The sequence below is a fragment of the Cynara cardunculus genome (genome assembly GCF_001531365.2).
Source record: "Cynara cardunculus var. scolymus isolate 2C chromosome LG 3, CcrdV1, whole genome shotgun sequence".
NCBI lineage: Eukaryota > Viridiplantae > Streptophyta > Magnoliopsida > Asterales > Asteraceae > Cynara > Cynara cardunculus.
The window spans coordinates 10,966,620-10,981,801 of NC_037530.1; the positions used below are offsets into that span (position 1 = coordinate 10,966,620).

The window sequence follows — 15,182 nt, forward strand, 5'->3', positions numbered from 1 at the left end:
CTAATTATATTTTAGATTTTTTATATTTAAAATGAGATGTTTATCTTGTATTTGATTGTGTTTATCTGCAGTTAGTTACACGAATTCAGATATGGAGCTTTAATAAGTTGTACCTACGGACAATTTACTTATAATCTTGAGTTTTAAGTAATATGCATTAATAAACAGTACTTTACGCATAAAAAGTGGTTTTTAAGAGTTTTTGCCAAATGATTTATAATATACAATATATTTTTTATATACATAATTTAATTTAAGTTTAATAATAAAACAGTTTATTTTTGGTTTAATATTATAAATTTTATAAAAATAATAATTAAGTATTTTGTTAGAATTTAATAATTATAGTAATTATATTTTAGATTTTTTATATTTAAAATGAGATGTTTATCCTGTATTTGATCGTGTTTATCTGCAGTTAGTTACACGAATTCAGATATAGGATGAAATCGGATAGGGATGAAATCGTTTAGGGATGAACGAATTTAAGAGTTTTTAAGAGTTTTAAGAGTTTTTAAGAGTTTTAGCCAAATGTTTTATAAAATAGTATAGATTTTATTAAACTATATGACAAATATTATATTCTTTTATTTAATAAATACAGGGTTTATACTTAAAAAAGTTTATACAATGATACTCATCTTACATGATTAAGATAAATAATTTGTAGTTATAAATAAGATTGAATTTTGATTTAAAAGCTTTTTGGAAAGGAACAAATATCATTAAAAACATATAATTATGATTTCACAAGGATGAAAATTGTAATTTAGGGGTCATTTACTAAACGTTTACCGGGTAAACATTCACCGGTAATAGATATCACCAAACTATGCTCATGTGAAAAGCACGTGAGGGAGCTATCAGAAGAAAGATAAATAGAGTTAGAGGTTGTTTGACAGTTGCTGAATGATTTGATACAAAATGATTAAGTGGTCAGAATGATTAAGAGACTCTTATTATATATACTATAAAATGAAATATAATTGTTTGGTAATTATCCATAATAAAATTAGAGTGCTAAATGGTGAAAGGATGCCCAAAATACAAAATTATTCAGAGTATTTAAAATCATTAACAGACAAAAAAAAATTACCAAACAAGAATAATCTCTTAATAATTCAAAAACTATTTTTTAATGAAATTATTAAAAGGTAAACAAACAACATCTTAGTAAAACAGACCAAAATCAAATGAAAACGCAAATGACAAGCTTCTTTTGTAATAAATAAATTATAAGAACCAAAATAAAAAAATACAAAATACACAAACGACCAAACCCGTAATTATATCAATTATTTAATTAAGGATTATTTGACTGGTCAACTGGGACCCACAAAAGACTTAAAATCTAGAAGATGTCAGAAATAAATACTGATATTTTCAATAGATTTCGTTTTTTTAATTTTTGTTACATCAATACAAAACTGTTTAATTTAAATATATTTTTATATATAATAAAAAAAGAAAAAAAATCCAAGATAAAAAACTGTAAAAGAAAAGTCTAAATAGCCACTAATAAGTGAGTCCCCTCTTGTTTATTTCCTCCTTCCTTCTTGGCGGAATATCCAAGATTTCTTGATAGCGAAAGAAAACACAAAGAAACCATCGTCTTTAATATCTTATCTGTAAACATACTGCTTCATTTGAGGAAGAAGAGATAGAAAATGGGCATTTTGAATGAAGATGCAGTCTTGATTAAAGAAGCAGAGAAAGCAGGAGACAACACCATAATCACTGTTAACTGTCCAGATAAAACAGGCCTTGGCTGTGATCTTTGTAGAATTATTCTCCTCTTTGGTCTCAGTATTGCTAGAGGAGGTATTTCCCTTTCTCCCCTTTTCTAACTCAACAAACCTTTTTTTTTTTTTTTTTGCTTGATTAGGGTTCTTGATGGCCTCTCTTTGATTCATTACTGAACTTTTGGGGCAAATTTGGGTATTTCTTTTGTTTTATTGAATATGATCTTGGGTATGATATCATTTCCTTGTTCTCTTTTCAAGAAAATCCCATTTCTAGCTTAATTAGTGTTTTTGCTGGTTTCCTACCATGGGCTATCCCCAGATTAGTTGCTAAACCTGTGTTTGTTTATCATTTTTGTTGAAGTTTCTCCTTTCCATTTGTAGTTTTTTAAATATATCTTTTAAAAGTTAAGATCTTGATATGGGTCATCAAAAGGATCATATTTTCCCATCTGGGATCCTGTTTCACTCTCACTTTATGTGTGTGTGTGTGTGTGCTGGTGATCTGTATATTCTTTGGGGCAATAATGGAATTCGAGCTGGAAAGTCCCAACCAGTTGGCAAATTCAATCAGAAGTTGATGCTTTCACTTAAAGTTTGGTCAAAAGATTGTGATATCTTGTGTTTGGATTGAAGAGGGTCATGATATATTTCAATAATTTGTTGGCACAGATGTATCAACAGATGGGAAATGGTGTTACTTGGTTTTCTGGGTGGTTGGCCAGCCAACAACCAGTTGGGACTTGCTGAAAAACAGGCTACTTGAGGTCTGCCCATTGTGCACACCTGCGATATCGAAAATCTTCTACTTTCTGCCAGAGTTTCAGCAGCCTAAACCACCAGAAGTTTTCCTTTTGAAGTTCTGGTGTACCTTTGACAGAAAAGGCCTCTTACATGGTACCTCTCACTTTCCCTAAAACTACATCTGTGTCGGATATACTGTGTTCGGTTGGGTTGGTTTATGGAACATACTCTTTACAGCCTGATGCAAGATTCCTTTCCCCCTTTTGAGGAGGTTTCACATGCTTTTAAATCTTGAAGATATAGTCAAGATCCTGTAGAATTGTTTAATATTATTAGGTTCCTTAAGGAGTTGGGGATCTAGGGGTTATATTTGACTAAGAAGATCAATTGTTTATGTGGGTGGTTGGCATGACTTTGAATCTATCATCAATGGTATGACAAAATTGCTTCAATATGATATATATGTAGAAAGGAACTTGAAACTAGTCATATGATAACGACCTTTTTGGTAGCTACAGAAATAAGTTTTCTTTGTCCACTGTCTTTGCACCCCCATGGTTGATTTGAGGTTAAAAAGGGTAGACAGAATTGGTTCAAGCAATCTTCTTTGACTTGTTCTTTAAGTGGTGTATGTGTAAACGGATCACATAGAATTTACTGAAAGAGCAAGTTTAACCGGAGTTATTTGTATGTTTTTTTTAAGTATATAATATTTATATACGATAAATGAACCCATGAATCCTTCTCGTCTTTGGTGCGGTTTGGACCCTTGACCTCTGCGCTCTACTGGTAATCCGGATAGCGTTAGGTTCTACGTAGAATGGGTAGAAAAGAGCCTGTTTCCGTTCAGTTTATTATAGGAACACATTTATTCATATAGTGGTTATCTCAATCTTTGATGTAATTGGATTTCGTTTTCTAATTTTGTTTATAGATGTGACGAAGGTCCTTTGTGAGCTAGAGCTCACGGTCAAACGAGTAAAAGTATCTACAGCGCCAGATGGGAGAGTCATGGACCTTCTGTTTGTAACGGATACAAGGTACGTCTCACAATCGGTCTTTTTGACCTCAAAAAGTCGAACTATTCATTTTTGGTTTGTTCTTTGAACTTGGTTTTTCTTTGAAGTATATAATATTTATATACTATACCCTCATCACCTTTGGTGAGGTTTGAACCCTTGGCCTCCAAGAAGATTAGGATCTACGGGTAACCCGGATACAGGGCCATTGACCCTTTGGTAATATCCTGTTGTTGTTGCATGTTCCGGAAGCTGAAAATACATATTCTTTACATAAAGACCTTACGCTTTTCATAATCGCAGAGAACTTCTTCACACAAAAAAACGACAGGATGAAACAAAGAGTCATTTGAACGCGATGTTGGGAGATAACATGATCAGTTTCGAGATTGAATTGGCTGGTCATGAAGTCATTGCTAACCCTCAAGGATCAACGTTTCTTTCGCCTGCGATCACAGACGATATGTTTGGTTTGGAATTTGCTGGGACCCACATGGGCGGGCCGTACAACTCCAACCGCGTGTCCGTTACGGTTGATAACGATCTTAGTCCTTCGCACACACTCATTCACATACTTTGCCGAGATCATAAAGGCTTGACCTACGATATCATGCGGACACTAAAAGATTACAACTTCCAGGTACTCATTTGTATTTGATTTTCAAAGACATGCACCAACGCATTTGTTTCTAAAGAAACATGTTTGACCTCCAAAGGGGCAAAATGGGAATTTTTAATAGAAAATGATTATAAAACTTGACAGATCTCGTATGCGCGATTCTTTGCGAATGCCAAAGGAAACTTTCAAGTCGACTTGTTCATAATGCAAGCGGATGGAAAGAAGATAGTCGACCCTGAGAAGCAAAATGTGCTTTGCTCGCGTTTGAGGATGGAGCTCATTCGACCTCTTCGAGTAGAAGTGATGAGCCGTGGCCCGGACACGGAGTTGCTGGTGGCTAATCCGGTCGAGTTAGCCGGAAAAGGTCGGCCACTTGTGTTCTATGACATTACGCATGCCATAACAAGCCTCAAGATTCGCATCTTCTCGGTAGGTTACCTTTGCTGAATCTAGAGATGCACAAAAAACCCCAAGCCCGGCCCAAAATAAGCCCGATCAGGTCAAGTATTTTTTTCAAGGTCCAGTTAAAGCCCAGCTGAAAAATCTTGTATGTGGGACAAGACGAAACATTACAGACAAAAACTAGTTATCCCATGTCTGGTGTGATTTTAGAGTGGGACAGGACTGGACTAAGGGGTCGTTTACCAAACTCTTACCCAGTAAGTGCTTACCAGTAAAATCTAACACTTGAAAAACCCACGTCTTTGTGCCTCCTAATTGAATATGTCGTCCTGTTGGCTTTCACTTTCTGCTATTCATCGTAACATTCGATTTTCTCATAGGTGGAGATTGCGAGGCACAGGATTCACGATCGAGAATGGGAAGTCTATCGGGTTTTACTCGACGAAGGGGACGCAGGTTTGGTGCCAAGGAGCATAATCAAAGAGGGTGTTGTAAAGAAGTTGATGGGGTGGGATTACAAGGGTTATAATGGTATTGTACATTAGAAATATTTAAGAAATGAGTTGTTGGCTTGTACCGCTAATAGTTGTACAAGCCAACAATGCATCCAAATGTACAAGTAACAAGTATAAGTTGTACGGTACAAGTTAGTGATGCATATAAGTATAGAAGTAAAGTAATAGAGACCAGTGAGGCTTGAATTGGCCTTTAGGGGCATATGTCATATAGCCCCCGATTGTATATAGACCATATATCAAGGTAACAAATGACTAGTACAATGTGCAGCTTAATGTGTACATATTTTGGCATATAATCATCTTCATGTTTTCCTTTTAGTTGGCATTGTGTTTGATGTGTAATACAATTACATCCGCTCTTCATAGTCAAATTTGGGATTCAATGATTTAAACATTTCAAAAACATGATTTATGATGGGAGTTTTTGGAGATTCAAGATTAAGGGATTGTTTGTTTTTTTCAAAATTACCTGTTAATGTCTCTGAAGTCTGATTCGTTCAGATGTTTAGGTATTAAGAGTGTTTTTTTAAGTAAGAGTTTAAATCTCTAAATGTCCTTTGAAATTTTAAGTGGTAAATGTATCCCTTAATACTTCTTATGGTGGATATCTGCAATTGCATTATTAAAATTTAAATTCCAATCCAAATCCTACAAACCAAACATGGTGTATAAAGGAATGAAATTCAAATTCATTCCAAATCCTACAAACCAAACATATAGAGGATTCCAAATCCCTCCATGAAACCGAAATCCCTCAAAAACAATTCTATAAACCAAATGGACCTTAAAGGGGTGTTTGGTTCACATAATAGAATTTGATGAAATTGGAATCCATCAAAGGAATTTTATTTTTAAGGAATTATAATGGAATTTGATGGGTGGTAGCTGTGATGATAATATTGGTGGGATGGTGATCGAGTGATTGGAGGCTGGGAGTGGGTGGGTATGACGACAACAATAGTGGCATGGTGTTTAGTGGTGGGATGGGTTAGGGTGGGATGGGTTAGGGTGTGGGTGAATAGCGGTTGTGAAGGCGACAATAGTGGTGTGGGGTGTTAGATTAGGGGCGGGATGGGCGGGAGTTGTGGCGGCGACAGTGGTGGTATGGTGGTCGGGTGGCTGGGAGTGGGTGAGTATGCGACAATAGTGGCATGGTGGTTAGTGGTAAATTGGGGTGGGGGTGAGTGGCAGTTGTGAGTCTTGTGGCAACGACAATAATGATGTGGTGATGGGGGTTAGGTTAGGGGCGTAACAGTAACGGTAGTAGCATGATCGTAGAAGGGATGTGCAGTGAGTGACCAGGGGGTGGGTGGGTGTGATGACAACAACAGTGGCATGATGGTTAGTGGTGAGATAGGGTGGGTGGGTGGCAGCNGAACAATAGTAGCATGGTCGGGGTGGGTGGTGATGTAATTCATTTCATTTCATTATGCTAAGGAATGTTGAATTCATTGATTTATGGAATTCAATGAATTTGAATGATCTCATTCATTTCAAGAAATGAACCAAATAGAGGAATTGAAATTTGGTCAAAGAAATTTGTTATTCTAATTCCATCAAATTCTTTTGAATTTCGCGAATCAAACGACCCCTAACTGAATATATTGATAATATATAAAAGAAGAAACAAAATTAAAAAAATAAACCGTCAATTCTCATTAATCATAGAACAATTATATAAAATAAGTTATATTTATATTTTTATCGCCGTATACTTTTGTCCGATGACATATCTATACTATATTATAAAACATTTAACAAAAACTCTTAAAAATCATTTTTATGCATTAAGTACTGTTTATTTATGCATATTACTTAAAATTCAAGATTACAAGTAAATTGTGCATAAATACAACTTATTAAATTTTCACGTTTGAATTCGTGTAACTAACTGCAGATAAACATAATCAAATAGATGATGATCATCTCATTTTAAATATAAAAAATCTAAAATATAATTAAGATAATCATTGAGTTCTAACAAAATATTTAATTATTATTTTTATAAAAATTATATTATTAAACTAAAAATAAAAAATGAATTAAAAAATAAAAAAAATAAGAAATTTTAAATAGTTAGTATGATACTAATATCAATATTTTTTTTCAATTTTTAATGATATATATAATCAACTGACACAAAAAAAAAACGAAACATTAAAATCAAGATGTATCTCGTTAAATTATGTGAGTACCCTCTTAATTATTAATAATAATAACGAAATTAATTTTATTTTTATTTTTAAAGTCTATGATTTATAGTCAAAATGCAAGGGGGGTTAGGTCCAATTTTTGTAAAGAAAAACGGAACCAAGTGGGTGAAGAGTCGAAGCAAGAAAACAAAGAGATGTGTGGTGTGCAGCTCTTCCCTAAACACGTGGATGGCTTCAACTGTCGTACAATGCTTGCTCTCTGTTTCGTATTCATCAATTCAACAGGAAGATACCTTCGAATCTTCTACTTTTCATTTCTCATCTTCATTCAATTCAACTAGCTCTCGCAAAACCATTCAAATTATCAAATACCCATCTGCATATATAAACACACACTTACACATGCTTGATTAATTGTAGAAATCAAAAGAAGATGAGAGCTTTGAATTCACATGTTGTGCTTGTTGATCTGAACGCATCATGGCAATCGGTGAACCAGATCCCAGCGTCGACTTTTGCTTACCTACAAAGTTCCAAAATTCCAAGTTCGTTCTCGGCGGCATTTCGTCGAACACGTCGAGGTAGGATCTCCTCGACGAGGTCATCGTCGGTTCCGTCCATCCGATCACCGGAAGTACGCAGGCCGAAAGAACGATCATCGTTTGGAAATGGGCTGTTGTCCCCTTCCTCGAATTCGACTTCGACGTCTCAATCTCAAGTGGGATCGGAGCTGGAGTTGTTTCTTGAATTGGTGCCCTTAAGGATGAGGACCAAGCTGTTTGAACATTCAGAGATTGGGGATATGATCGAGGTTGTAATGGATTTGGGTAGACAGCCCCTTGCTAGATTTCCATCAGGAGATTGGGCTATTTCCGATGAACCTGTCAACCTCGAAGATCTACGTCATGCAATTTCAAAGGTTTACTAAAAAAATGAGTTATTTTTTTTATGTTAAACTTGTTTTCATGCTTGATTGAATCATGCTCCCACAATTCTAAGAAGTCCATATTGACTTCCATATGTTACTTTTTTGTTTAAAAAATGGATGATAACTACATAAACTGTAAAAATATTACAATAAACTATGATAACTACATAAACTGTAAACATATTACAATAAACTGTAAACATATTACTTTTGCGTGGATTTTTAATTGGTAAGATGATTGGTTTGGATGTAAAAAAGAATGAACTTTCTTTGTCATATATAGATAGATGACTGACAGAGTTCTAAGTATTATAAAGGTCAAGATTCTTGTTATTCTATGCTAAATGTATCCTAACATTATGTAATATACTTGTTTCTTTCTCTAAAGGTTGGTGAATTTTCTGATGACAACCGATCAGGCATTGATCATTCTCTACACCGAATAAGTGCCATCCGCAACCGCAAAAGGCAAATAATCGGTCTCACCTGTCGGGTAGGTCGAGCTATATCTGGTAGTGCAGATATTATACGTGATCTGGTTGAAGGGGGAGGTTCCATATTGGTTATAGGACCACCTGGAGTTGGCAAAACAACCTTAATCAGGTATATCCAGTTCTTAGCTTATTATAATTGTTATTCTTATGATTTTCTGTAAATTTTTTGTCTTTCCCTTTTCATTGTTTATGCTAGATAGGTTGAATAATGTGGAGACTGAATTGGGAATTGAAAGTTGCATCAAATTACTTAAGTAACTCATTAGTTGTGCTTGTTCTTTAGTTACATTTTATCTTCGGCAAAAAATAATAGTGTTTAATGCTATCCTTGTAGAGAAATCGCTAGAATGTTGGCAGATGAGCGAAAGAAACGTGTTGTCATAATAGATACCTCCAACGAGATAGGAGGTGATGGGGATGTTCCTCATTCTGGTATAGGCCGTGCAAGAAGGATGCAAGTTCCGAATGTTAACATGCAACATAATGTGTGTGTTTTAACTTCATCTTCTGCTTTCACCATTGCACATAGTCTTGTGATATCCAATTAATTTAATCAAACAATTTTCTTATGCTTTTTGAACAGGTGATGATTGAAGCAGTTGAAAATCACATGCCTCAGACTATTATAATTGATGAGATTGGGACAGAGCTTGAGGCTTTGGCTGCTAGTACAATTGCTCAGAGAGGAGTTCAGCTTGTTGCAACTGCACATGGAGTAACAATAGAAAGCATAATAAAAAACCCATCTCTACAAATCCTTGTTGGTGGCATTGAGGTTAATGATTCAACTTATCTTTTTAATCTGCTTTGTTACGAAGTAAATTAGACTGAAGGATCATGGATATTTGGCGCCAGTCATTTCTTCTTCCAGCTTTGGTGGTTGTCAGTATTGCGATTCGTGATCCCTGTTTGCTTTATCCGTTGTCCCTGCTTTCTTTTTTGTTTACTGTACGTGTTGCGTGTTTGCACACACTCCTATATTACTATGTGGTAGAGGCAAGGTCTATGTACGTCCTACCGCTGACACGACATATGTATGCCTTTGTGGAATATACCGGGTTTGTTTGGTTTGGTTTACTTGGAATCCCCCAAGTGATATCTAAAACAGAGCTACCAAGTGATTATATATTTTTCCATGTGCACAGAGTGTTACTCTTGGCGATGATGAAGCAAGGAAACGGAAAGTGCAGAAAACTGTACTTGAGAGGAAAGGGCCTCCTACATTTTCATGTGCTGTTGAGATGATATCTAGAACAGAGTGTTCTGTTCATCATAGATTGGATGCTACCGTTGATGCTATACTTGCAGGTGCTTAGAACCCCTGAATCTTTTATGTATAATGTGTTAATAGTAATCCTACTGTATATGCTATAATCTGAACACCCCCCAAAACCAAAAAATAGAACCCGGAAGTTTTATTATTGCAATCTTTATTGAAAAACAGGTAAATCTCCTTTGTTTGAGATCCGCCATATGGATGCTGAAGCTGAAAGATCTTTAGATGGTTCTCAGCCGTCTGTTGAAGTAAAAGAGGTCGAGCTATTGGACGAGGAGGATGAATTGGATGAGGAAGACGAATTGGATGACGATATTTCATCTTATTTTGAAACATTAACCCGTCATGAAGATAACAAGATAGCTAAACAGGAGAATGTACATATTACTTTAACACCAAAAATGAACAAATCAGATAGCACCAAGCGGCTTTATGAAGGCATTAAGCATGAGATTGGGCCTGATGGGGAAGATGAAGAACATTCTTCAAATTTCAGAAAGTTAAGCACTAAACAACAAAGCAGGAAAAAAACCCCAGTTTATGTCTATACTTATAAGGTAATCTACCTCTGTTGATTCTTTGTATATTTAATATTTATATAGTATGCTAATCTTTATTCCTGCTACCTGTTTACTCACACTCTTGCATAAGCCAGGGGTGTTCACATAAACAACTGCACTACTCTTTGGGGGTAGAGATCAGGTCTGCATACAACTCACCCCGCAGACCCTAACTTGATGTGGGATTTACTGGGTCTGTTTGGTTTGCTTTGGTTTATTGATATAGTATGTTCTAGTAGTTTCTATACATGGATATCGTAAAAAGACTGTTTTTTTATTAACCTGGATATCCAAAAAAAAAGACTGTTTCACAGCACTGTTTTATCAAAACTCGCTGTGTAATACAAGGAAGTCTCAGTTCCATAATGAATGCAAGATTTATTGGGCACATAATTTCATAGAATTGTTTCGATCATAGGTTGAATGTCTAAGAGGGAATTTAGTGAACCACAATCAATGTTTTATTCGAATGTTGTACTGATCATATAACTTTGGCTTGAATGTGGGTGTAAATGTTTTAAGCAATCGGTAAGGTTGTAGTATAAAACTGAAAGCTTCTCTCATCAACCCTGCTCTAGATATTGGAAGCTGACCTACAACAAGTAGCAATGGTGATGGGGATGACAGAGGAAATTGATGTAACTGATGATATTAGTAATGCTGATGCTATATTAGCATCCAGTTTTGAGATGAAGGAGAATCCCTGGATACGCACTGTAGCCAAATTTCACAAGTTGCCAGTATTTGTTATCAAGGTACTGTATTTTGCTATGTTTTTTCTTCGACTACAGACAGAACTTATAGATTTGATTGTACCGTTCATTGATGAATTGAACTACAGTCAACTACCATGGCTCAAATGGTAAAAGCAATCCGCATGATTCTTGGGAGGGACTCATTTGGCGCTAAGTCAAAACAACTCAGAAAAAGTTCAATGGATATCGAGATTGAAGATGATGTACCAAGAAGAAAACCATCCTTAGAGGAAATTGATGCCTTAGAGGTGCTATCTCCTGCCTCTTACTCCATTTTTAGAGATTTGTATTCATGCCAAGTTCAGAAACAGTATTATTTTAGAGTTTGAATTCTGCTTAGTAGAGTCCCACATTGGCTGGACTTTTGACAATTTCTCTTCAATATACGTTGGAACTTCTCTTCTCCTCTTTCAGAGAGTAATCTAATAGGGTTCCACAAAAGAGTCACGGTCTACCACTATAGGGACTACAATCTAAGGGGATTTTGTGCCCTTCTACCCTCCATTAGAGGGGGCGTGTTGTGTTAGAGTCCACATGACTAGACTTGGGACCATTTCTCTTTAATATATGTTGGAAACATCATTTATCTTCTTAATGGCTCTGTTAGAGAGTAATCTAATAGGGTTTCACATATCCTTAAAGTTTTATAACATCAAAAGGGCTATATTTTAATCTTGATGATCTTGTAGGAAGTTCGACTTGCAATCGAGTATATTGTGATTCCTAGTGGGGAACCAGTTGAACTTCTGCCGAGATGCTCCGAGATAATCGCTCAACAACTGGAGCTTGTAAAAAGTTATCAGCTGGCAGTAGAAAACTCGGGCACAGACCGTAACCCAAGGCTGCAGATTCTTCCCCAGAAGTTGAACAAGAAATCAGAAAAACAGTCGAAACCAAGCTCGGTTTCGCAAAGCAGCACAGGGCCTGGTGGTGTTGCAGGTACAAGTGTTGGTAGGCTGCCATTTTTGCCTGAATAGAAAAGAAAAGGATGGGGTCTCTAATTTGATGATAACTTGTTTCATATTGTACAGTCATTTAAAGTATGACCTTTCTGTGTGATCCAAGATTTGTATGTAAACCCATTGCTTGTTTGTAATTGTAATTGTAATTGTAATTGTAGTTGTAATTATGTAATGTAAACAATTATACTCTTGCATTGTTGTTATAAAATGTACAAAGTTACACATCGCGGAATGTCTCGCTACTTTATCCATTTTTATGCCAGGGATAAAATAGTGGGCCCCACATTATTTATATGATGGAATGTTATCAAGCTAGGTATCTTATACATAGACCAATTTTTGTTATTGTTATTACATGATGATGTATCTATATTATATTACAAAACATTTGATAAAAACTTTTAAAAACTATTTTTTATACATAAAGTACTGTATATTGATGCATATTACTTAAAATTCAAAATTACAAGTAAATTATGCATAAGTACAACTTATTAAAGCTTCATGTTTAAATAGATGATAAACATCTCATTTTAAAATATAAAAAATCTAAAATATTATTAGGATAATTATCGAGTTCTAACAAAATAATTAATTATTATCTTTATAAGAAAATTATATTATTAAACCAAGTATAAGTTACTTCGTTATTGATCTAAATTAAATTATAATAAAAAAAATTAAATCAAAAAATAGGAATTTTAAATAGTTAATTTGATATTAATATCATTATATTTTTGTCAATTTTTTTATGATATATTCAAATTTATATTTTATTCAAAAATAAACACATAATCGTTTTTTCAAAATCATATAAGACCATGCTATAACATCGACTGAGATAAAAAATAAAATAAAATATTAAAATCAAGATGTATCTCGTTGCATTGCGCGAGTATCCTTCTAATTCTTCATAATACATATTCTATAATTATTTAATGTACCATCAAGTTAAATTGAACTTTAGAGACTTTCATATAATGATAGTTAAACACAAACTAATTGTATACAACCATATAGGGTGTTCAGTTTGTCTTAAAACTTAGGATAACTTAATACTATATTTATATCGTATTTTTATGTATCTAAACATCCTTGAGTAGCTAGTGTGACTACAGAATTAGATTTACGAGATTCAACATTGAATCAAAAATATAAAATAAAATAAATAATAATTTTCGAGAATCATATTTATGACTGTGAAAATCATAGAAAATAGTTGAAACTATCTCATAGGCTAAATTATTTCATACATGGTTTTATTTGAAAAATTAAAACAAAAGATGTTCGTGATTTCAAGTTGAAATTAACTAGTAATCTAAATTGTTTCATGTAAAATATGATCCTAACAATTTCCTGTAAAAAAAATGTTTGCTGAAAAGAATAATAAACTTTCACATATATATATATATATATATATATATATATATCTCGCATGGTTTTTCACAACAAAAGCACATACAAATATTAATTGTTGAATATAATCATTTTTATTTTATTATTTATTTTATTTCAGATAAATAAGTGTTGTCATGAAAAAAAGACAAAAGCTGAGAAAAGAGAGAAAGAAAATGAATTCCACAAAACAATAATAAATTAACATAAGAGAAAAGGTTATCAAAATATATCAATAGTCTAGTGGGGTAACGAAGTATTTATGTATCTTTGGGCTTTGGAGTTCAAGTCTTGTGGTTGCCACTTTCAAAAGAAAATTATTAGTAACAACATCACAAGACTTAAAGTGATGTTATGGGCCATTGCAGGGCTCGCCCACCCATAGACCCGACCTTGAACATAGTCGTTCTACAAAGCATTCGTGACATAATTTTTACTAACATTCATACATTTCTTCAGTAAACTAAAATCGAAAGTTTAAAAGCAATTTGATACAACTGAAGTTGAATAAGTACAATTAAAATAACATCATATATATACAACAACATAAGTTAGCATGGCTCTAAGTGAATAACTAATAGCTACATCTTCTCTTTACCATTGTTGCACTCTGTTTCAACGGATACTGAAATGCATATTAGTTGTTAGTCTTACGCTCAGTAAGTTTATAAAATGTAGGAGATCTTAATGTTGAATATAAGTGGGTGTAAAACCCGTGGTTTTTAATGAAAAACAATTGCGGGATTTGGTCAAGTTAATTTCGAGGTAATAATGCAAGTTTATGGAGTTTAAGCTGTGTTTAATCTCTTTGGTTAATTGTGGAGTTTAAAAGTAGCAAAATCGAGGTTTTTGGAGTCACGAGTGGGCTCCTTGCAACTTAGCCTGCGACTAAAGTCATAGCCAAGGTCACGTCAAATATCAGATTGGGTTTTAAGGACTTTTGGTTAGGGTTTGCTCTCATTTTCTCATCCCCTTTTTATTTTTTGTATGAGAGTTTTGAGAAACATTTTTGAAGCATTTTTTAGAGGATATGATGTAGCATATAACAATGAAAAATCAGATTACCTCGTTGATTCTAAGAATGCTTGTGGCTAATCTCTTCTGAATTTCGTTGATTCTAAGAATACCCTTGGCTAATCTCTTCTGAATTTTGTTGATTCGATGAATACCAAACCTAGGGTTCAAATTCGAATTCACGATAACTCAAATTTTGGAATAAAATCAATTTTTTTGTAATCCAAGTGTGACCATCCAGATTTCATAAGACACATATATATAGGAAGCCTAGAACAAAACGGGCCTGAAAAAATAATGAGCCAATCATAAAAGCCCAAAGAAAATGCCAAAAAGGAGTAAAAAGCACAAAACTGTCCAAAAACCATGCTTAAATAGCATTTTTAGGCTTCACAAGTCAGTTAGTCCCCTAACCACGACGTGCTCCTCGCTTCAGGCTTCGAATCAACTGGTCATGGGCCTAAAATAGAGACCCGGAGTGAGAGTTGTGGCCTTTTAAACGCGACCCCCTTTGGTAACCCGGTCATGAGCCTCCAAGAACGATAAGACCCGGTCTTCCACGCCCAGGACTACATCAGGATCTAGTTAAGGACTTTGGATT

The 15,182-nt window shown here is 34.5% G+C and overlaps 2 protein-coding genes across 2 annotated transcripts; both read left to right on the forward strand.

Moving 5' to 3' along the window:
• Positions 1-1,552: 1,552 nt before the first annotated feature.
• On the forward strand, positions 1,553-5,359 carry LOC112509348 (ACT domain-containing protein ACR10-like). Its single transcript, XM_025114259.1, has 6 exons — positions 1,553-1,821; positions 2,415-2,639; positions 3,421-3,526; positions 3,809-4,145; positions 4,269-4,553; positions 4,907-5,359. The coding sequence occupies exons 1-6, from the start codon at positions 1,668-1,670 to the stop codon at positions 5,069-5,071; spliced, it is 1,272 nt and encodes a 423-aa protein (XP_024970027.1). The 5' UTR covers positions 1,553-1,667; the 3' UTR covers positions 5,072-5,359.
• Positions 5,360-7,442: 2,083 nt separating this feature from the next.
• LOC112508800 (uncharacterized protein ycf45) lies at positions 7,443-12,395 on the forward strand. The gene is made up of 9 exons (XM_025113568.1): positions 7,443-8,116; positions 8,514-8,728; positions 8,954-9,104; positions 9,203-9,394; positions 9,765-9,927; positions 10,064-10,452; positions 11,034-11,210; positions 11,297-11,458; positions 11,900-12,395. Exons 1-9 carry the CDS (start codon positions 7,631-7,633, stop codon positions 12,185-12,187), a joined length of 2,223 nt encoding a protein of 740 aa, XP_024969336.1. The 5' UTR covers positions 7,443-7,630; the 3' UTR covers positions 12,188-12,395.
• Positions 12,396-15,182: the final 2,787 nt, after the last annotated feature.

What these genes read in the sequence shown, in the direction of transcription:
- LOC112509348 (XM_025114259.1), top strand. Translation starts at nt 1,668, where the DNA reads ATGGGCATTTTGAATGAAGATGCAGTCTTGATTAAAGAAGCAGAGAAA. An exon ending in TCTCAGTATTGCTAGAGGAG is followed by an intron (nt 1,822 to 2,414) that starts GTATTTCCCTTT and finishes TTGTTGGCACAG; the next exon opens with ATGTATCAACAGATGGGAAA. An exon ending in TCAAGATTCGCATCTTCTCG is followed by an intron (nt 4,554 to 4,906) that starts GTAGGTTACCTT and finishes ATTTTCTCATAG; the next exon opens with GTGGAGATTGCGAGGCACAG.
- LOC112508800 (XM_025113568.1), top strand. Translation starts at nt 7,631, where the DNA reads ATGAGAGCTTTGAATTCACATGTTGTGCTTGTTGATCTGAACGCATCA. An exon ending in ATGTTAACATGCAACATAAT is followed by an intron (nt 9,105 to 9,202) that starts GTGTGTGTTTTA and finishes CTTTTTGAACAG; the next exon opens with GTGATGATTGAAGCAGTTGA. An exon ending in TCCTTGTTGGTGGCATTGAG is followed by an intron (nt 9,395 to 9,764) that starts GTTAATGATTCA and finishes CCATGTGCACAG; the next exon opens with AGTGTTACTCTTGGCGATGA.